This window comes from Apus apus, chromosome 3, assembly GCF_020740795.1.
Source record: "Apus apus isolate bApuApu2 chromosome 3, bApuApu2.pri.cur, whole genome shotgun sequence".
NCBI classification, from domain to species: domain Eukaryota; kingdom Metazoa; phylum Chordata; class Aves; order Apodiformes; family Apodidae; genus Apus; species Apus apus.
This window is the reverse complement of record NC_067284.1, coordinates 72,994,875-73,016,330: the sequence shown is the minus strand read 5'-3', so window position 1 is coordinate 73,016,330 and position 21,456 is coordinate 72,994,875. Positions and strand designations below refer to the sequence as shown.

The 21,456-nt window shown below is 41.4% G+C and overlaps 2 protein-coding genes across 4 annotated transcripts in view; one reads left to right on the top strand and one right to left on the bottom strand.

Moving 5' to 3' along the window:
- PIGF (phosphatidylinositol glycan anchor biosynthesis class F) overlaps positions 1-4,838 on the top strand; it is a 20,411-nt gene extending 15,573 nt beyond the window's left edge. Inside the window, exons 6-7 of one of the 2 annotated variants that reach the window (XM_051616048.1) lie at positions 3,193-3,326; positions 4,652-4,838. In XM_051616048.1, the coding sequence (XP_051472008.1) occupies positions 3,193-3,306 (114 nt within the window). In that variant the 3' untranslated portion in view covers positions 3,307-3,326; positions 4,652-4,838. Of the gene's footprint in view, positions 1-877; positions 2,873-3,192; positions 3,327-4,651 lie in introns of those variants that run through there. The other variant, XM_051616049.1, reaches the window with a different exon arrangement.
- Positions 3,589-21,456, bottom strand: RHOQ (ras homolog family member Q). Of its 2 annotated transcripts, none has more exons than XM_051616057.1 (5): positions 21,281-21,456; positions 21,041-21,099; positions 5,367-5,531; positions 4,620-4,715; positions 3,589-3,921 (listed from the first exon to the last, which is right to left on the bottom strand). In XM_051616057.1, the coding sequence occupies exons 1-5, from the start codon at positions 21,420-21,422 to the stop codon at positions 3,766-3,768; spliced, it is 618 nt and encodes a 205-aa protein (XP_051472017.1). In that variant the 5' UTR covers positions 21,423-21,456; the 3' UTR covers positions 3,589-3,765. The 2 variants fall into 2 exon arrangements, with proteins under 2 accessions (XP_051472017.1, XP_051472018.1); XM_051616058.1 differs by having other exon boundaries at positions 3,589-3,917.

The window sequence follows — 21,456 nt, the reverse complement described above, 5'->3', positions numbered from 1 at the left end:
TAGGCGATGTTGCTGACCATCTTATTCCCCTGCTCCTGATCCAGCCTAGACATGACATCAGTGCTGGGGTAGAATATGTGAGCTTTCTAATGGCAGAAGGGAGCATAAAGTAGGAGAAACTGAGCTGATTAGTTCTCAGGGGACGAGAGGGGTGTAGTACAAGTTGCATACTTTAAACAAGAGGAATGGAATATCTTAGAACAGGCAGACAGATACTAGCTGCTTAGTTTTTTTATCACTTAGAGGCAGTTCATACCAAGTCAGGGAAACTAAACCAAGTTTGAGATACTATAAAAGACAGGGCAAAATCAGACCAACTAAGCAAGTCAAATTCATTAAAAAAGGTCCAGCGGAAAGAAATTTGGTCTCAGAAAAACAAGGCCAGCAGCTAATGTAAAGTAAAGCAACCCACTTTCATAGACAGACAAAAGGCATACGTAAGGGTTGTTATTTTAGTGCACCTTAAGAGCCACATCTTAATCTGTCTTTGATAACTTGCTGCTTTAGATATATATACCCATGGGTGCATCTAGCCATATGTAGCCTGTAGGCCAGCAGTCAATAAAAGGTGCAGAACTAGTATCATTACCAGTTTTTAGGGATTTTTTTGCCCTGCCTTGAGGGTTAGAGAAAATAGCCTAAGTACAGCAATGCTCTCAAGTCCAGGCTTTTAAGTCCTGTGCCTAGGGAGTTTTCAAAAGGCCAATCAGACTGCCTTCAGAAATACTTTGGGCCATCTGACCAGCACAGTAAGAATGAGAACCTGTGCTAGTACCCTTCTGGAAGGGATGAGGTGGTGTTTTCTTTTGTATCTCATTCATAGACAGCGAGATGGAGTGGTTTATGGTTTCTCCCCTTTGCTCCCTGTCTTTGCCAGCTGCCATTGATGAGAGTCAGATTTGAGAGGTCAGAGATTCATGTGTTAACTGAGACAGCCTGAAACTTATCTAAGGTAACACTTATTTTTAAAAAGAAAAAATGAATGTTTTGGAAGACAGAGGCATATTTAACATTAAAAGTTATGTAACTATTTGAGAACCATGTTCCAAGTTGCAGTTAGGTAAAAGAATATACAACAATCATCAGAGATTCTTTTAATCGTACCAACAATCGTGTACTATACACAAAATACGAAAAGATACAGGGTCAGTGGGTCATTTGGGATATTGACTCTCTAGTTAAGAGAACATGAAAAAATTCAGAGTCCAGCATCTACCCATGTTTCTGAAAAGCAAACAGGCAACTACAGATTCACCTAATGTAGGTATCATTTAATGAAGGATCCTTGTTCACTCAGAGAATTGGATGTAAAAAGACCACTGTGTTATGAAGCCTCTGTCCATAGCTTTGTGGATACTGGAGTGGTATTTGACTTCGCTAGTGGATAAGAAAGTACAACTCCTGTTCCAACTGAACATTACTGACTGAGCAGCTGGGCTTGCACATGGTTTTTTTTTATTGTTTTGTCCTTTAGACATATGTAATAAGTAAAATGCTAGAAATAACTTAATTACATTTAATCTAAAAGTTGAAAAGATCCACCTGAAGCATAAGTTTAGCCAAGGCCACAATCTCATGTGAGTTTTAAATATACATAATATCTTACCATGCCAAAGCATCTCAAGGCTTTATATAGAAGATCTACAATACTGCTGTTGAATGAATGAAAACAAGCAGTCTTTGGTTTGAGAGGCAACAGCCAAAATATCCAGCAAGAAAACAAGTAGCAGAGACAGAATGTCCAGAATGGAAGAATGAAACAAGGTCAGTAAAGAGTACCTAAGGCACCTTGTTTATAGTCATCTTTGCTACACTCCTTAAGACCTCCAAATAATATATAAAACTGCAAATGCTAAGGAATGTGAGGATGAAACAGCAGAGGACAAAATACACTACTCTTATTCCTAGTTAAAATTCCCATGATCAAAGGATGTGAATAAATAAAATTTTCCAAGTGTGTAATGAAGTAATGCGAAGAATCCGAGCTAGGAAAACAAATGGAGGAACCAGTACCATTAAGAATAAGTTAATTTGATATTCATTAATTGCAAGTCAAAATGAAATAGAAAAGGCTGGACACTGAGATGTGGGTATTTTCTTTAACATCTAGTGCATTCTTCAGTCTCAAGTACTATAGAGAGTGGAAATACCCCTCTTAATTTAAAAACTAAAAAAATAGAAGTGCAGTCTGTACTTGCTTCAGAAATGTGCACTGTACAGCCAGAAGTGCAAAATTGTCCTTGCAAAAAAAGCCAACAAACCAACCATGCAAAGGAGAATTTTTAAGATGGATGAGAATTCAGTTTATTCTACAATAGTTTTTAATCACCAACTTAGTTGAGACTTTCATCAAACACAGTATGTAGTTGACTAGTAATATAAGGTCTATCTCTGGACAGACTTACTAAGTTTTATTTTGCCCACTCCTCTCCAAATCAATACCAATTTAAAAAAATTAAAAAGGGACTGGGGGGAGAATCCCATTACTCCTTTGCCTCAATACTACATGGTTTGTGAAAGTGAGTCAACTGCATTGAGTCTGTTCCCTGTTCTTATACTAGGAAATAGAGCTTACCATTAAAGTTCTCTTTAACATAACTGGCTTACTATATGTTTGCTGAACTGGGTGCAAGATATTCAGTAAGTTTCCGAATGTATTTTCCCTCCCTACTGCTAGACAGAGAGAAATTAATCCCTTTTCAAGACAAAAAGAGAAAGAAAACCCTCTATCCATCTCAGTCTCTGGCCTTATTTGAATATTATTTAATTTATGCACACCACTAAAAGTTTGAGAATGCTATAAAAGATTGGCAGGAGAGATCACAGAGGAATCTGTAGGTTTTCAAATGTGTGCAGCAGAACAAGAAGTTAGGTTAGCTGAACACATCAGGGGATATACAAACACTTGTACATTTTTTCACAAAGCTTTGGGAATATCAAACTAAAGTCTGCAACAGCCAGAAGCCTGGTTACATTTTAATGCATATTAATTAAAAACTGTACAACAGCATTTAGTGTTAATGAAATGATTGTTACACTTTTGGCATTTTTAGGAAAGCATGTCAAACTTTAGAGTAAGACTGTACTGTCTTTCAGTACCTAGATTACACTGAGAATTTGTGCTCACGAAGTACAAAAAAACCCACAAACATTTTCCTCATTGTCTGCTTTTACCTTATGTTCTCCCCTCAGGTATGGCCCATTTCCTGTTCCCTCGGAGCTACCTTTGGCTATGTGGCTGGTCTGGTTATTGCACCTCTGTGGATACACTGGAACCGGAAGCAGCTTACATACAAAAGCAGATAACTGGAGCAGAGAGAGACAAGGTATTTCTTTGTGCAGATTCCATACAGACTGTGCAAAAGTTGTTGTTTTTATAAGAGATATATATATATATATATATGTATGTATGTATAGTCAAAGCAGGAGACTATCCAAAACTATTTAGAGTATTTCAGGCCAAGCATCTCCTCTCAATAAAATCACTCAGATGCCATTTCAACATGGTGCAGTTTTTGCTTCCTCGAGACTATGTAACCCTGAGAGATTGTACCTTCCAGTCTGAATAAAATACTTGTAACAGACGTGTTGGCTTCTTATTTCAAGTTCGTTGAGTTTGATTTTAATCCTCTGGATTTCACTGGTTGCAGAAGGCAGAGTCATAGTTTTACCTTTCAAACCTGTAAGAAGTTCGCTGTGTACTTAATGCATTGCATTTAAATTCAGTAGAATTTCACAGTAAGCCTGGCCATTGTCAAATGTATCTCACGTGATCAGACAGCAGTTTATGCATCTTGAGCCTATTCTCTTCTTCACTGTGTGTTTCTTTGGAGTTAGAATGGCTATAATAGCTTCATCAAAAACGGTCTTCAGTCCTTTCTGTGTTAAAGCTGAACACTCCACATAGCAGTAGGCTCCTATCTGTCAAGAAAGTAAGTTAATAGAATAGCAATGTATTCAGCTGTTCAGTTCCATCTGCACACTTCTGCATATTTTTTCTGTAGTGACGTCACAGTGTTTGACTGTGATCTGGAATTTTATCTGAATGTGCTTCTCCTTCTAGGAGAAAAGATGTGTCTTTTGGCCAAAGATCTGGAATGTATTTAAGTTGTTTTCGTTTATAAAGGAGGCGTACTAAATAGGCTCTTTGGATTGGCAGTGGGGTTCTAAGGTAGTTTTGGTAATTAAACAGCAAAAAAGAATTATAGTTCCCCACCAATTTCTGTCTGAAAAATAAGCATCCTGACAAGCATTATCCATGCAGTGTGTTAAAATGGTAGTACAGCATTCTCAAATAATTTCTTAACGATGCTTGAGCAGATGTCCCTTGTAACCTTAACCACTCTGCAATTTTACTTCTCTCTGACTGATGCTTATGTAGCTTGTACAAGTGTCTGCACAGAAAGTTACAGCTATTCCTAACAGGGAAGTGTTATTACATAGGTCTGCTTGTTAGCAGTATTCAACAATGTATGTAAATATTGCTAACTGGTTATCAGTCATATGCTTTCATACTCTGACTCGTAAAAGAAATGGGTGGTAAGGGAAGAAAGACTCTATTTGAAATATATATTTTTTTTCTTCTTTGCTATGTGGTTTCATTTTAGGAGTATGTTTACCTCTTTTGCTAACTTCTGTCCTTGCTCCACAGATACCGGCTTCTCTTTCATATCATTCAGTCTTGACAGAGTTTTTGGGTCATCACGAAGATCAATCTAGCAAGAAAGATTGCAGTCATGTTGGAATACATTTTTAAACAAAAGTCAGCAGGCTATATGATACCCTCCTTTTAAAGCAGAATTATTTATTTAAATGAATATTACATGTATAAAAATGGACTTGTGTCATGAATCAGATTGTGGACCCTTCCTGATCCAAAAGCCCTGGAAACTTAAGCTGTGAAGGAACAAATGTTTATTCTGTAATTCATCACTTCAATTATCTCAAGAATACCAGAATGTATATTCAGCAGTGGCAGAAAGATTAACACAAACATAATACCACTTCTCCCCTTGCTCCTTTGCTTCAAATATCGGATATGAGCAATAGTTGTAGACCCAAGGAACTCCAGTAACATGGGTATGAACAGACAATTTTATTCCGTAAGTTCCATGACTTTCTCGAAAGTCATGGAGAGGTGCAGCCAATCTTGCCACCCTGTTTACAATACACATTTTAACAAAATGCATGTTGCTTATTAGAGAGCATCACAGACCTAGGTTTTCTGCCACTTTGTAGTGTCATTCCTCCAAAGCCAGCAGGAGATGCTGCTCAGGTCCTGTCGTGCCTGAACTTCTCAGCCCAAAGAAAAGGCACCATACAATGATCTGAATTGTTTAAATAAAGCAGAACAGAACCAGATATACCTGTGTTCCTACTAGTAAAAAGGGAACATTAGGTGCATATTCCTTCAACTCCGGTACCCACTCTTCCTTCACATTTTGAAATGAAGCAGGATTTACCACTGAGAAGCAGATAAGGAAGACATCGGTCATAGGATAAGATAAAGGTCTCAGACGATCATAGTCTTCCTAAGAAAGAAAAATTCTGTTATCTGCAATATTAAATTGTTGCTTGTGTTTTGTTAATTTCAACAGTTATAGTCAGAAACTATTAATATTTCAGGAATTTTGTTGAAGCAAACTTTCTGAATGTTTGCAACTATTCCAGGTTAGTTAGTGTGGCTGTCAAAGCAGTATCTGCATAGGAGGGTAATTATATGTCAATACAAATATTAAAAAACCTCTGAGTTAATACTGGTAGAAACTTACATATAAAAATACACAGACTATCCTTTTAAAGGTTTTCACTTAAAAGAAAAAAAAAAAGAAAGGCTTATGGTTGAAACATACTTGCAGATACAAGGTTAGCATTTGTTTGACCAAAGCATGTATGAGTGCTGTAGAGCTATCCAGGTTATAAAAAGCTAGGCTAGATTTAGGCTATTGAGCACACTGAAGTTAAATGTTCTCTTATGGATCATATGTAGAGGTGATATTCAAGTCCCTCTTTAGAATTTTCTTTCCATCTCCTAGAAATCTTGCTGTCTTCTTGCTAATGATCAGGGCAGACAAAGTAAGCATCAGATACGACATCTTTTGTCCAGACTTTTCTGTAAGCAGAAATTCTGTTCTGTGGGAAGGTACAAAAATGAAAGATCAAGAAAACCCCCAGGGGAATATTAATGTCTTTTTTTTTTTTTTTTTTTTTTGAGGGTAGGTGTGGTGGTAGAGAGAGGAGCTAGTGTGAAAAGATTATTATTTTGGTCATTCAGAATCATAGTACTGCCAGGGTATACAATGCCCTGGCAACAGAGGTCCCCAGGAATATTGTCCCTATTGTAAACCAGAGTTCTCTCTAGCAAGAGAGAAAGTGCATTTTGCCATATATTTTAGCTACAAGCAGGAGGCAAGATGCCCCAGCTGTCTCTGCAAGGCTTCCTTTGGCCTAGGACAGTGAACTAATGCCCTACCATTCCTACTTTAGATTTTTGTTTAGCTTTTTTTTTTTTTTTTACGTATGTGTTTTAACTAAGACTGAGCCCAGGCACTGCAGAGACAGCAAAGAATGCTTGGCTTTAGGCATCCCCTTCTGCAATAAATACCAGCTTATTATGGCTGTTGCAGCAGCCTCCCTCTTCCTCATGTGAGCTCCCCATCTTAATTAAATCTCACAAATATTGGAATGATTTGTTCATTAAATGTAGAGACAGAAATGTAATTCAACTCCATGTTTGAAATGAGCCAGAAAATTAAATTTTTGTTTCTGTGGCAACAGTCACATTACCAGATTATAAACCTACAGTTGCACCCTCAAAAAAGCCCTTCATTGATTAGTTGTTGAGTTTGAATGATGATGTCACTAGGATTTCAGGAAACTTGAGAACTTCCTCAGAACAATTTCTGCTAGACCCATCTTTTCATTTGGAAGTCAACAGGAATAGACTCACTATCCTCATTGTGAAATGGAAATGAGACAAGCACTGGACAAGGTTCTGCACTAGCAAGGAGGCCAGTTGGCCAGTACTCTTCAGTATCTACATGCACAACATTCTTATTTGTAATCAGTATTCTCATATGTCATTTTGATTATATGCTCTACTGCCAGTCTTGTGTGCTCCACAGTTTTGTCAATAAGCTAGAGCATGCTTAGCTGCAAACATGGGTTTCCAGTTTCACAACCACAATAACTGAAGCTACTGTGAAACTACATTTGACGGGCCTTTTGAAGATCAGTTAGTTCCCTGCTGATGTCAGGCTCCTATCCTGTTTCAAAAGGAAAAAAAACAAACTAGTAACCATGTCTTTTCCACATCTGTGGACATTCATCATGGAAAGCATAAATAACTCTAAAAAAAAATCACAGCAGCATCTTGAAGCTGTTTAGCATTCAGTTTTGTTTTTTTTCAGCATGTATTTTATGTTTCACTTCTCGTACTGAATATATTTAGATCCTGCTCAGGGTTGCAACTCTGTTTTCTAGGGTGGAGATCAAAATCCTAAAAGAAGCTTCCCAACTGCATATTACACTGGTCCCTGGAGTACAAAATCTGCATGCAAGAACACGCAGGCAGATCTGTCAGTAGCTCTCAAATTCAGCTCTTCTGAATCATATGCAGGGTATCACTGAAGAGGTTTTCTTAAAAAAGTAAAAAAATTTTAAAAAATTAGTTTAAAGTCATTTTTTATTTTTAGTGTCAAAGAGTTGCCTTCACTACACTTAACATTTTCTAAAAATCTCACACCTGGGTTACAATAATTAAAATAATTTCTGCATGCAGTGCTGGAATGGAGAAAACCTTTCATTGTCACCAGAAATTGCAGTTAGTCCATTGGCCTTAAAATACCTCGTGGTTAATCCATTTCAGATGGCAGACAGACCTTTTATTCATAGCAAATACTAATCATTTGGTGATCTGAGAGCCTAGTTACATTTGCATGGTTTACTTCCAAAATCATATTTAGTATATTTTCAATCCTGTTAGATATAAATTTAGCCACGTCTTGGCTTGGCACCTTACTTCCCACGTATTCATGCGCAGTCATCTGGGAGTGAGCAATGTTACCACTTTTTAAGGTGTGTGTGTGTGTGTTGCTGAACTCTTTCCTTTCCTGTCCCCACACCTATTTATATACCTTTTGATTTATACACTGTCCCATCTGCACTGGGCAAGCTGTGGGTCCATCCTGTGTAATTTAAGAAGTTGAACTGAAGACAACAAGTACAGTGTGATTGGATACATCATGTACCACGGCCAAAGATGTATGTGGTGTTCACTACAGTGACTTCACTGCGTTTACGCTTACTTAAATTAACAGGGAACTTGGCTACACCCACCAATCCTGCCCCTTGGAACAAATCAGTGCTGTCAGGCTCTAATTTGAACCTTGCCTGTGCTAGAAAAACTAGGTTTGTATCGATGCTAATAATAGCAGGTAGTTCTAATAAAGCCTCATTGTTAAACTGGTCCTGCATCCTCCTGAAGAGACCCTGGCTGAAATGTTACCAGCATCTGTGCTTAAAGACTCCTTCTACTCCCCAACAGCCCCCTTAGAAAAAGCAATCAAACCTGCAAACTTTCTCTGATGTTTTGGGCCCTAAATAACTGCTGTACTCAGTAGACCAAATGAATTTAGACTGAGAATTAGAGAAGCCTGGAAGAATCTGATTGCTTCAACTCTAATTTATTTCCGGAAGCTAGTGTAAGGGAAATAAATGTGGTTTATTCTAAAATTAAATGCAATGGCAAAATCTAATTATATGAGCCAGTCAACATAAATTCCTATTTGACTGCATGTACACACCACACTGTACAGCAATTAGACTTCCAATCTAATTGGGGGAGGCACTGCATGTATATTTAGGCATTAAAAATATTCAAAGAATTGAACTGGAATATTTTAAGAATGTGACTAAGATGGGTAAGAAAGTCACTAAGGATCAAAATATGCCATACAAGTATCAAAACTCCAGGCTAAAATAGTGAAATGTCTCATTATCCAACATATGCTGGACTTTAAATTGTTTGCTGTTTGCTGAAGCAGATAAATACAGATAGAAAAATATGATGAAAATATGAGTTGTAATAACTTTAGACAAATTGGACACAAATACGTTGGCTTAATTACTGTTATATGGAGCTGTGATCCCTATAAAAGATACTACATTGCAGCAGGACCATTCATCATTTACCGGCATCTCCCTGATAACAGAACATACACAGAAAAAGAGAAGAAATTGATGACTTGATTTGGCCTCTCACCTACAAACTGGGAAGGAATGAGATACTTTGTTTTGTTTTTTTAAGAGGGGAGGATGGAAATTCATACTTTGAAATTTTTGTTTCACCCCAGTTTTAATATTCTGCATCTAAGTTTAACACTACTGTTGTCTTAGCACCTTAAAATCTCTGCTTATGTCCCTTTTTCCATGTTGCAGTACCTAACAATCCTGCCTCTCTGAGATTTTCTGCTGCCTTGTACTTGAATACTGAATCACTGATTTTCACTGTATTTTGGATGTTCAAGTGGATATTTTTTAAGATGTCCAGAATTTGGCTATTTCTTTTCCTGACATTTACCTGCTCAAAAACAGAGATCTTGAAGAACTTTTTATACGCAGTCTGAAGAATGGTATTGCAGTTGTGCAGCATTATACTCTTCCTCATTTCAAGGGTTTATTCAGACTAAAAGCAGCATGGCAGCATGCAGTGCCATACGTTAAGCTGTACAATTGATTTTTATCTAATCCTTTCGCCATGGATATCAGCTGAGAGACATAATTAAAAACACATTAATTGTACGCCTAACTCTGCCACTGACACAGACTGTAGCCCTGAGAATGTTACTATCCTCACTTACATCTTCCCAACCACAGGGATCTCCTAGCTTAATAATGCACTAGTCTTTGCAAGGGGCTCCAAAAGCCTTTGATGTGCATAGTTTATGTGCGGTGGGATATCTGTAAAAAAATAAACTAAGTCAAAGTGAAATCTGGACAACATTTTGACCCACAGAAAACATTCTTTTCTTGTAGAAAACTGAAGTAAAGGGTGCAGGTCTACTGAGATCCCACAATACTAGAGCCCCTCCAGCTCTTATGTTCTGTCGTGTTGTTCTCCTCCCTGCCCAAGTTAAAGTGATGGGGACAAAGGCCCTTACCCATCTCTCAGTGATGTGAGACCACTTTCTCTTCTCTAATGGTATTAGGGTCTCTATCCAATTTGGAGAGATGAAAGGCAGTTAGAGGAATCCCCTTTGCAGTTGGTTCCTTCCCATGCCTTGACCAGGACCTTTGGGGAAATAGATACCTCTCAGGCCGCGTGTTACAAGTAGTGAAGAAGACATCACCCTAGATCTGTTTGTTTGGGTTTTTTCCCTTGCAAAACTGAGGGGTACTGTCTTTAAGCAAACAGGAGAAATGAAATTCTGGTATGTCATTAACATTGTGGCAGAGGCCCTGAGCAAGGAGTGTCATGCTTAAGTTTTAATCCAGGCCCAGTGTTCTATACTTTGATGGAACCAAAGCAGTTAATGATTTTCTATGTTTTTCAGCTTAGGAACAAAGTTTTAGCAATACATCTCCAGTTCCATCATACTGACATACTCTTATAAACAAAAGGATAAGCCTATTTATTTTCTATTCTGAGAAGGTATAAAGTGAATGGGAGGGAACAAAATACAGCTTGCACTGCTGGAAGAAAAGCTAGAGCTCAACAACTCTAGGTTTGTGATCTCTGTGCTAGCAACCATCTGTTGCTTTCACAGCTTACAACAGCAATCGTAAGAGGAGGCTCTCACTCCACACCATCTGTTTTTAGAGAGGAAGCCAAAAATAGACATCAGGCAGAGTTGCTAGAGGAATCCAACCTTCACGCAGTGAAGGGTAATCACTACTGCTGCTCAGAGGGTCTCAGTGAGGTGCACATATGTAACAAGCTGGTTTCTGCTGAGCCAAATCCCATCTAAAACTCCAAGTTTTAAGCCATTTCCTAGTAGGGACTAGCAACAATAGTCAAAAGTCTTCTCTCAATATGAATTGCCATGCTTTAATTTTTTAAGTGCATTTCAAAGCTATCCTTCAAGACTGCATTTTTAATAGTTTTCCTCCCTGAAAATAAATTTCCATTTCAGAAGGACCCCAGTAATATTTTGGAAAACATCACAAAGGAATCATAACAATTGTTGTATCTAACATGTGCCCCGGGGACTTAGTAACAGCTCATAGTTACCCCCGTGGAAACATCCTGCCATCTCCCCCAGATTATTTGGAATTAAAAGCTGGTCTGCAGCTTTGCCACAGGCAAAGCCTCCAAGATCAACTGCCTACTCCAGGACCACACCTGGGAAACAGCCTTTACGCTGCTGAATCACCCTGTGGTTTCTGATTCTATGAGATGTTTGGGTGGGGGAGGAGAGAGAGGGAATTGGTCTGTCCTGCCCCATGCCAAGAACAAATTACTTCCCTGGCTAAAAAAGCTCTCTGATTTTTTTAATTGTGGGCTGTATAAATAATGCTGTAAACCCTCTGCAAGGAAGGAGGGTGGAGCGTCCCCGGGATGCTGGTTTCCTGGCACTGCCACTCACAAGGCACCACTAATGCAGGGCCATTTGGCAAGCTGCAATTTGGACAGAGCAGTGCCATAACATTTTTGCTCGTCCCATTCTGCAACCCAAGCCCTGTTATGCTGATCCATCCATTTGATTTTTCAGTCACCTACATTTGTAGCCACTGACTTCTGAACATGCAAAATCAGATGTGGTGATTTTTCCCTGGCTGCTGGAGAGAAGGGCACTACAGCCCCTCTGTCTCTTCACAGGCTTCTGGGGGATACAGCTTGCATGGCTAAAGAAAGCAGAATTGTCTGGTTGTGTCTTGTTTGCACAGGTTCCCCAGGGAGTGCAAGAAGCTGCCGATTTGGGCCCAGCATCTATTTTTAATTTATAGAAAAAGTTACAAGAATGCAAGCTAAGTGCTCTTCCATTGTATTCTAAAAATGAAGTAAGCTGATCTAAATCCATCTCTTAATTCCTGTGAGGAGGACTACTCAAAGGAGGTACGAATTATACAGTGAAAAAGCCCAGAGTTTGTGAATTATGATTTTTTTTTTTTTTTTCCACGAAACTTTCCTTCTGGCATATTTGAGGACTGTGCAGTTGCTCGCACGTCTGAAAAGCTTTTCTGTAAAAAACTAGCTGGAAGATAGAGCCTAGTAAGATGGATTTTAGACCATTAGAGACAAGACGGATAGAGCATTCCTTTAATTATACACAAATTTGCCTCTAAGTTATCAACACTGATCCCAATCCTAATGTGGGATTAAATACTGTCCAAATGCTGCATCTTCCCATGTGGTGATGCTAAACTATTTTCCTAGACAGTCTCGACAGAAGACTCCTTCTTTCCTCTCCTCTCCATCACCACAAGAACTTCAAATTTACTGGCATCTTCATGGTTTTCTAAAAGTGGAAATCCCTGCATCTTCTCTATAAGACCTATTATTTCAGCATCTGTAACAAGAGAACATGGATTCAGCTGACTGCAAACAGTATCATCACGCACAGTGTCACTGGAACACCTTATACTAGTTGCTATCCACTACGGAGCTCCTAAGAAGTGGAAGAGTAACTGACATGGACAAGCCCTTTCACTCCTTACCCGTGAGAAATCACAAGGCTGCCATGTGCTCCTGCACTGGTTGTTCCCTTCTCACCATCAGTGACCTTATGAACAGCACTCTTCCCACACAAGATCTCCACTTTCTCCAGGAAAGGAATTCACCCCAGTTTTGGTGACTGTAAGCATGAACAGTAAGGATTATCTATTATTTCAGATGTGAATAATCAAAGGAAAAAAATAAGATTTACCCTGGCACAGGGGATCTGGTCAGATCCTCTGCAGAACCTGCTCTTTGGAAAGATGGGTTCTTTCACTTTATAGAAGACTATGATCATCAATACATTTATTTTCACAGGGAAAACAAACTATGGAATAGAGATGGTTTAATATAGTTATCACATCAGACAAGTCTTTTCATTTAATAACTATAGAAATCCTGCCCAGACATGAAAAACTGATCAGTTAGATGTCCCGTTCTCTTTCACTTTTTACAAATGAACCGCAAAAGCTCTGTCAGATAGAAGACCAAGCCTTCATACTGACTCCTCAAGATTCATTCCCATCATACAACGTCTCAGAAGACAAAGAGCCAGAGTACTGGTGTCATCATGTACCCACTGAATAAACACGTCATGGTGAAAGAGCTTCTGGAATCAAAAGAGTTTCTAAAAGTCTTCTGCCCTTTATTTTATGTCAAGTACTGATCTGTCAGAACATGGTAAAACACTTAACAATTTCACTGCAGCAGATGTTAAGACAGTTGAAAAACTGCCTATGTTTTTTCTCTCTTAAGTGAGGAATATGTAAGCCATCTCAATGCCCGTGGCTGGGCCATTTGTTGATTATAATTAAAGATGCAGTTCGGGTCTGCCTGGTATCCACCCCTTACTGACTCCACCATTGGATCCCAACTGGAAACCATGCCAGCAAGGAACTACCATTAAATCCTATGGATGATCTTTTAGCATTCACAGCTGTATCTAATTTAGAGCAAGAGCTCCCTGCAGCACTTTCAGTCTGTTTTATTCATCTAAAGCAACAAGCTCACCTAGGATGCTGATAGATGTTCCTTTGCTCTGGAGAATAATGCTGCCACCTGCATTTTTACACACAGACCAGTGAGTGCCAGCCATCGCAAAGAATTACTGCACATGTGCCACAACATGGATGCAGCACAGAGCAGCATTAAAACAGACTGAGGAGAGTAGCCACTAACACATCAAATGACACAACCTCTTCAGAACTGTGAATAGTGTCACGTAGCGTTCAGACACATTTTTCTTAACACAAATCATTCAGTCACCAATCCAAACCAATAGACCACTTATAAAACCACAGAAGAGAGCAGTAAAATGATACAGTTCCCCTCCTCTATGCCCTCATTTTGCTTTTTTCTTTTTTTTTTTTCTAAATAAGAGGAGGGGCGGTTTTGTTAGAAATATAACTGCCTATTGGAGGCTTAAAAAAAACATCCTGAAACTCTGTCCCAAAGCATGCTTAATTATTAGTAATGCTGATTTTTATAATTCACAATAAAACTGCAGGATTTGGAACTACTGTACTTTATAGTAAAGCCTGGGTTCCTTGAATATCATGGTTATATAAAGAAAAATCACGTTATTTTTACCTTTAAATGAAAAATAAATTTCTAGTACTCCACAGATACAGAGAAAACTGGAATATATGAAGCTCAGAGGCTTAAAGAAAACTGATGCTCAGCAAAGGGTAAAGGTCTTAAACCATTTTGATTCCCTAGGTTTTTTAGGTAGTGGTGTCTGCAGGTAGGAATAGCTGACTCATAATTTTAAATGCCTGGGACTGACAAAATGTCAGTATTGCTGAAGTAAGTTTTATGACCACTTTGTCCTCTGTTTTCAACAAAGGTACTAAAATCAGCAATAAGGGGGCCTGCTCACAAAGAGCTTTGGATCAGACCCTAACACACATTGTTAAGTTCTTTTGCACTGCAGGTCTGTGCTACAAAGGTGTACTCCAGTCTAAATAGCATTTAGGTTGTTTTAATATGTAGTTTGGAGGCTGAATCAGGAGTTAAGCTATACAAGAAAAATAAACTTTTTATATACTTTTCATATTTACCAAAATATGAAGAGTTCTTTGCCAAGAAAATGGATTTCAATCAAGAAGTCTGACTCTGGACCTGCCGAAAATTCCTAGTCTTGTATGTTCTCTATCAGAAAAACTCTGCCAGCTCATGCCAGCTGTCCCATTCCCTCACTCTCGCCTCCTGCAGTACAGCTGTATATTATAGGATACTCAAATGAGTGCAGGTGTACACCCCATCTTAAAATGAAGTCAGGAAGTAAGAGGATATGCAATAACACTGTGCTAGAAGGGCAATAATTAGTGCTTGTCGTCAGTGTTGCCTTTTTAGCTGGACATGTTTGGATAGCACTGAAAAGTGTCCCTGTACTTTGAAGAAATTAGAAATGAGTAAAATACAGACAGAACTGTGTCACAAACTAAAGGTTATCTACTGACTCTTAATCCAGGAAAAAGGGATTTTTACTTGACCACATAACTGATGTTTAACAAGAGTCTCTCTGGATCAGTAGTCTTCACAAAAATATGCTTTTAGCATATCAAAAACTGAAGTTTCAGAGAACCTCTCAAACTTCATTTGGGTTCTTTACCTTGGTCTGCCATTAACTTAATTTGGCAAAGACATCCTGAATCCACATTTTCAAACATGTCCCTTACATTTTATTTTAACATAATTCAGTGCCGCTATTCAGAATTGCTGTGAGGTTTTTGACACTCTGAAAATGAAACATAACTGTCTTGAGTTTGCCACGTATACTTAGTGAATGCTTTTGGGAACACAGGAGCTGCATCTCCCATCTGGAGACTCCCCATCTGGCGATAACAATACTTATCTGCCTTTCTAGGAAAGAAACAATGCTTTCAAAGTGTGAGTCACAGTGTCAGCATTTGAATTGAAGCTTTGCACAGGTTTTATTATTATTATTGGAAGGCCATTTTTTTTAAGTCCCTTTTCTTTCAAGGGGAAAGCCTGTCTTTACTTAAATACTTGGCTAGAGAACTCTCAACACAGAGATCATAAGCTCTGGCACTTCACTGCCTTATTTTGCTTGAAAAACTTAAATTTCAGAGGTAGATTTTAGGCACGTTTTTCTTTTATCTGCATACATCCAGTTGTTGCTGCAGAGCCATTAAATCTATGTGGCTGGCAACGTCCTGAGGCACAGAAAAGCTTCAGTGGAGGCTGAGCTATTCATAGACCAAGAGCAAACTCATGAGCTCACAGCTTCCCAGTGCCAGCTGCCAGCTCGGCTGGGACGATGTAAAGGGAGAGAGGGAAAATGCATGTGGGAAGAGGGAGGTGCAAGGGGGGGACAGAAAGGGGACAGGATGTTAATTGCCAACATTCCATTTTTAGATCTGCCAAAATCGTGCTGTAGGTTTCAGTGTTTATAACTCTGCAGTAAAGGGTGACAGGCTCTGCACTGTTTGAGACCAATCCTGCATATTCCAGGCTTGCATTTGGCACTATGGCTGCGTGGTGGGTGCAGCTCGGAGGGAGTAACATGGTCTGAGGAAGGACATTTCTCTGTCATGACAGACCAGCTAAAATGACCAGCAGCTGCCCCTCCTTCTAGCAGGATAAAGAAGTGGTACCTGCTAGACCAAGGCTACCTGCTAAAGCTGAGACAAATAGGCAGCAAGAAGTATAAAAATTGCTAATTCTTCTATTCTTTATAGCACCCCCTGCAAGTTTGGTGACCATCTATTTTAATAACCACACCTCCACCCCTCTCTTTCCCACAGGCGCATTCACAGTTATAACCATTTGTTTTTACACCTGGCCTTAACGCAGGCACTGATCTTGCTACTATGTGGGTTAGCTTTACACACCTCTGGAGCCCAACCAACTTATGTATAAAATTGCTTTTAAAATCAGGGCTTCCGTTACAACAAAATAAGTGTATCTGAATTAAGATGCCTGCAGCTGCAACCAGAGTAACCATCAGTTTCTGAACTGCGAAGAACCAAGAATTGGCTTGTTCTGCTCTTATGCTTAGTGTGTTTTGTGGCTACTCTTTTGGTGTCAGTTGAGAAGGCACTGAGAGCTTTACTGTATCCCACCTACAGCTTGTCCTGCATGTCTTAGGACCTTTAAAGCAGAGAAGTAGAAGTGGAAAGCCAAGGAACAGAGTTTATCTCAGCTTTGTCCAACCAGGCCACACTAGTATCACAACAGTAAGTGATGCTGAGGGACGTAAATGTTATTATTAGGTACTGCACCACGAAAAAGATTCACTCTGCTCCTTCTGTACCCCACTCTGCACTGCCCAGATGCTGGCTTGGTGCCAAACCTGAACCAGACAGCCAGGCTATGCCTCAGCATCTCTCTTCCCAGGGCAGCAGGAGCAGCACAGGCTCTAGTCCTGCATCCCCCCCCCCATCCTCTCTCTAGGTCCTGACAGGTCTTCACAGCAAAGACAAAGGAGCAGAGCAAGGCTTTCACCTGTATGTAGTCACCACATTTTGAAGGAAAAGGACACTGTGAATGAAAACACGCAACAAAAGGGACTGACAGGAGGATGGCCCCCAACTGCCATTTTGAGCAGCAGCCTTCGATATGGAGCAAAATCCCCAAGAGATAACTGCTGTGTGTCCTCCCACTAATTCCAACAATTTGGGATGTGGCAAGGACACACACAGCACACCTCTTTGATAGTGCTTAAAGACATTTTTCCAAGTTTTAGTGACGTGAGAGTTGGCAGTATTATATTTTTTGTATTATGGAAGATCAAAATGATAATCACTTGTCACTAATTCAAAAGCACTCCAACACAGTGAAGTTAATAGACCCCTGATGAAGCCACGGTTCTCTTCCCAGGCTCCTTTTGCCACGTATCCCTGCTCAAATCAAGAGGGGTACTGACGTGCAGTTGAGTCTCCCAGAGCAAGAGGCTACTGCAAAGCCAAAGGCATCCAAGCATCAGTATCATAAGAACCTCACATTTAAACTTCAGTGTATTAACGCTCTCAGCTCCAAGCAACACAGGTTCCACAGCTCTCATCTTCCTGGGGAATCCAGGACCCACTCTAAGCCCACCCAGTCTCAGCCCATGGCAATGTGCAGCAGCAAGGCTGAAACGAACTGCCGGCTCCACCTCTAGGAGAAATTGCTGGAGGAATGTCCCCTCAGAAACCACCAGCACCAAATTCCCACCTGCCTTCCTGGTGTGGGAGCCTGCCTCCGCAGCTGCAAACCCAAACGGGCTCTGAGATCCTCCACTGCCCAGGAGCTGTACTGGCTATTTTCTGCTGAACCAGGGCATCAATATTTTCAGCCAGAGAAAAACCTGCTTGAACCCACACACACACAAAGGGGAGGGGAAGGTCTGTCTTTGTATAGACTGCAGTTTGTGAACCACTAGTGGCATCTTCAACCAGGAAAAATAATGGGATTTTAATAAATTTATTCTCAATCTACTTTAAACTCGCAAAAATATGAGGCATTATGTCATCAGTTTAGTTACTACATGTGATCTTGTGTGCATGGTGAAGAAGCAAGCTAGAAATAAGTACTGAATGCCAAGAACTCCAAAGCTTGCAACTCCTCTGCCAGAGAGAAGTCTGTCACAAGCTGCTAAATACAAAACCACCCAAGTTAAAGAGACCCACAGGCTAAGTCAGTATTTCAGGGTAATGAGCCTGCTGTGCACCAGCTAGAAACCAAAAAGTCTTTAATCCTTGCTCTGCTACAGGCTTTCTGCATGGATATGGAGTAGGTCTCTGTCTGAATTTCCATTTACCCCCTCACTCTTTTTCCCCCCAAAACGAGATGTGTAGATAGTACTTATGTACTCTGTCCCAAGCTGGGAATATAAACACGCTTAGATACCATAGTGATCACGCTCTGCCAAGTTTTGATAAAATGATACTATGAAGCCAGTATTTTACTGTAAAACTTTTTGGGATGACAGTATTAGAAATAAATGCATGGATGCATGCTGGCACAGAAATCCCAGCTTTGAGCAGCTAAGAATCGAGCCATACAGAAGTCTGTGCAAGCAGCAGGCGTCACATGCAGCATGCTGTTTCCTCAAGGCAGAGAAGGTACCATCAACTCATGTCTTTTCTGCTCTTTCCTACATAGACTTCAGCTTTAAAGTAAGTTTTCTGTTATCGCATAGCACTGGGAAGACAGGCTTGTCAGCACACTCTCTGATAAAGCAGCTGAAAGAATGAAACTGCTGCACTGGCATCTTCACACAGACTCCCCTCATCAGCTGTGCTGAATGTTGACATGGGGCTCCTGTGCGCAGCCCTAGGTGTCCATCAATTCCCTAAACATGCTGAAGTGGGATGGGGATAACGGTAAAGATTTTATTAGCACCACAGGGCTGACTATAAGGGGAGATTTGCCAAGACCAGATATATTTGTAAAGGTAGCCTCATTAAAACACCCTGCATGAGCTGAGGCTCCTCTGAATTAAAGCCAGCAAGATCTGGTCCTGGGTACATCAGAAACAGCTTTGTAATTTAAGCTCAAGATTTCAGCTTCTCATTGGGGGGAAAAAAAGAAAAAAAAGCTTATCTCAACTTTTTACACATCTGGATATAAAATTTCACACCAAAAAGCTTTCCTTAGCATAACAGGAATACCTTTGCTTGCTGTTTGCTGCACACTGGCCAGTTTACTCTATTAGCTTAAGAGGAGGCCAAAGGTTACTCAGTTTTGTACTCAGCACATTTGGGAAAAGTGGGACACCACAAAGCCACCTTAGCTAAGGTTACATAGAGCTAACAACACACACTCCCATTAATAGCAACAAGCCAGCACAAGCAGTTTGAGAAGACAGCCACAAATAAGCTACGCATATGCACAGTAGTGCTAGAGTCACTTTCACATTTTCCAATGCTCATTCTAAAACAAGAGGAAAATAGTTGCATATTAACCAAAAGCTTCACTTGCCTGAGCTCTAGATCCTAATTTTGTAAGCTACTTAAGCAGTATCTAGAAGCTGTGTTTTGAATCAGTTGCTACTGAAAAACAGAACTATGACAGTAGTAAGAAATGCATTTAGTCGGCATAAATTTGACTAGTTTGTGTTATGTCAGTGAGATGACAATCATTAATTAAATTGTTTTTGCAAAGAATCTCACTCAGATACCAGCTTTCTGGAAATTTGGCTGTTTCCTACAACTCTCATGGATTTAATTTTATAACTGATTTCAGGCCTCACAAAGATATAAACCACCGTGCTACCTCCCTTACTTAAGGCTGTAGGCAGATCTCAAAAGGTACACTAATTTAGGCAGCAGCTGTTCGATTAAGTATAGAAATAACATGGTTAAAAAACCCGACTTTGGTCTATGCAAGTCCAGTGAGATTATCTTACTGGCTGCTCTTTAAAACGAGGAAGCACGCCTGAGGTCATGTGAGATCAAAATGCACGCTCACACCGCGAGAAGTTTTAATACAAGGAATACAGAACTTTTAAAAAAACCCACATAGCATTTCCGTACACGCTCCCCGCCTCCCGGGGAGATGCCAGCACCTCCCGGGGTCAGGCCCTTCCTAAACGAGTTTGTTTCCGACCAGGCAGCCCCAGAGAGCTGGGAGCCCCTGAACCCAGGGCTCCGTCCTAGGCCGGCAGCTGGTGCCGTGCGAGTTCCGCGGCCCAAGAAGGGATGGAGCTCTCCAGCTGCCGCTGCACCAGTCACCCCTCCAAACTAACATCAAGCATTTTATCCATCGTTGAAGTTACTGAAGATACGCGCTGACGTCGCATCTTTCACAACAGGCTGTAATAATCCTGACCGAATAAATCACTTGAGTTGTTCGGGCTCGCAGAAGAAACCCAGGCTATCTGAAAGACAGCGGCTGAGAATGACATTTTATTACCCTCCACCTTGAAGCTGAACAACTCTTTCCAGCTACTGAGAAGCTGGAAAAGCGTCGGCCAGGCAAACTGCGGCAATCTGGGTCTCTGTTCGACCCGAGGCGTTCGAGGCAGCAAGTTCCCTCCGTGCTCACCCAGACACGTTCTCCCTCCTGCCCCTCTCCCTGCCCCCGAGGGCGCTCCAGGGGGGCTGCCCCGGGGCGATGCCCGGCCTGGGCACGCTGCCCCCCGGCGCCGGGCGATGCCCTGGGGCCCCGGGCGCAGCTCCCTCGGAGCCGGCCACACACCGCTAAAAATAAAGCCCATCTCCGCCCGCCCGCCCGCCCTTGGATCGATGGTTTTCTTTCAAAGCCGTTTTTTATCAATCGTGTGCACCCCCCACTCCGCTAACCCGCCCTCTGAATCACCCGGCCCGGACCGCAGCCCTGCAAAATAACTTCAGCGCTGGGAGCCCCGCGGGGCCGGGATGGGGATGGGGATGGGGGCCGGGATGGGGGGGTCCGCGGGCAGCGCTCGGCACTCACCTGCCCGGCGGTGTCATACAGCCCCAGCAGGTACTGCTTGCCCCCGACGGTAACGCTGACTGCCGGGGTGGGGGGGGGGAAAAACACACAGTGGTGAGAGGGGAGAAACACAGCGGGTTGAAGGGCGGCAAAACCCCGGCTTCACCGCCCCTCCCTTCCCCCCCGAGCCCCGGCAGGGTGAGGACGGCAGCCCCCGCCGCCCCGCCGGGCTCCCCCCATCCCCCCAGCCCGCCCGCTCACCTGCGTAGTGGTCGAAGACGGTGGGCACGTACTCCTCGGGGAAGGCGTCGTTGGCGTAGCTCATCAGCAGGCACGTCTTGCCCACGGCGCCGTCCCCCACCACCACGCACTTCAGCATGACCGCCGCGCTGCCATGGGCCATGGCCGGAGCCCGCCCTCATGGCCCCGCGGGCGCG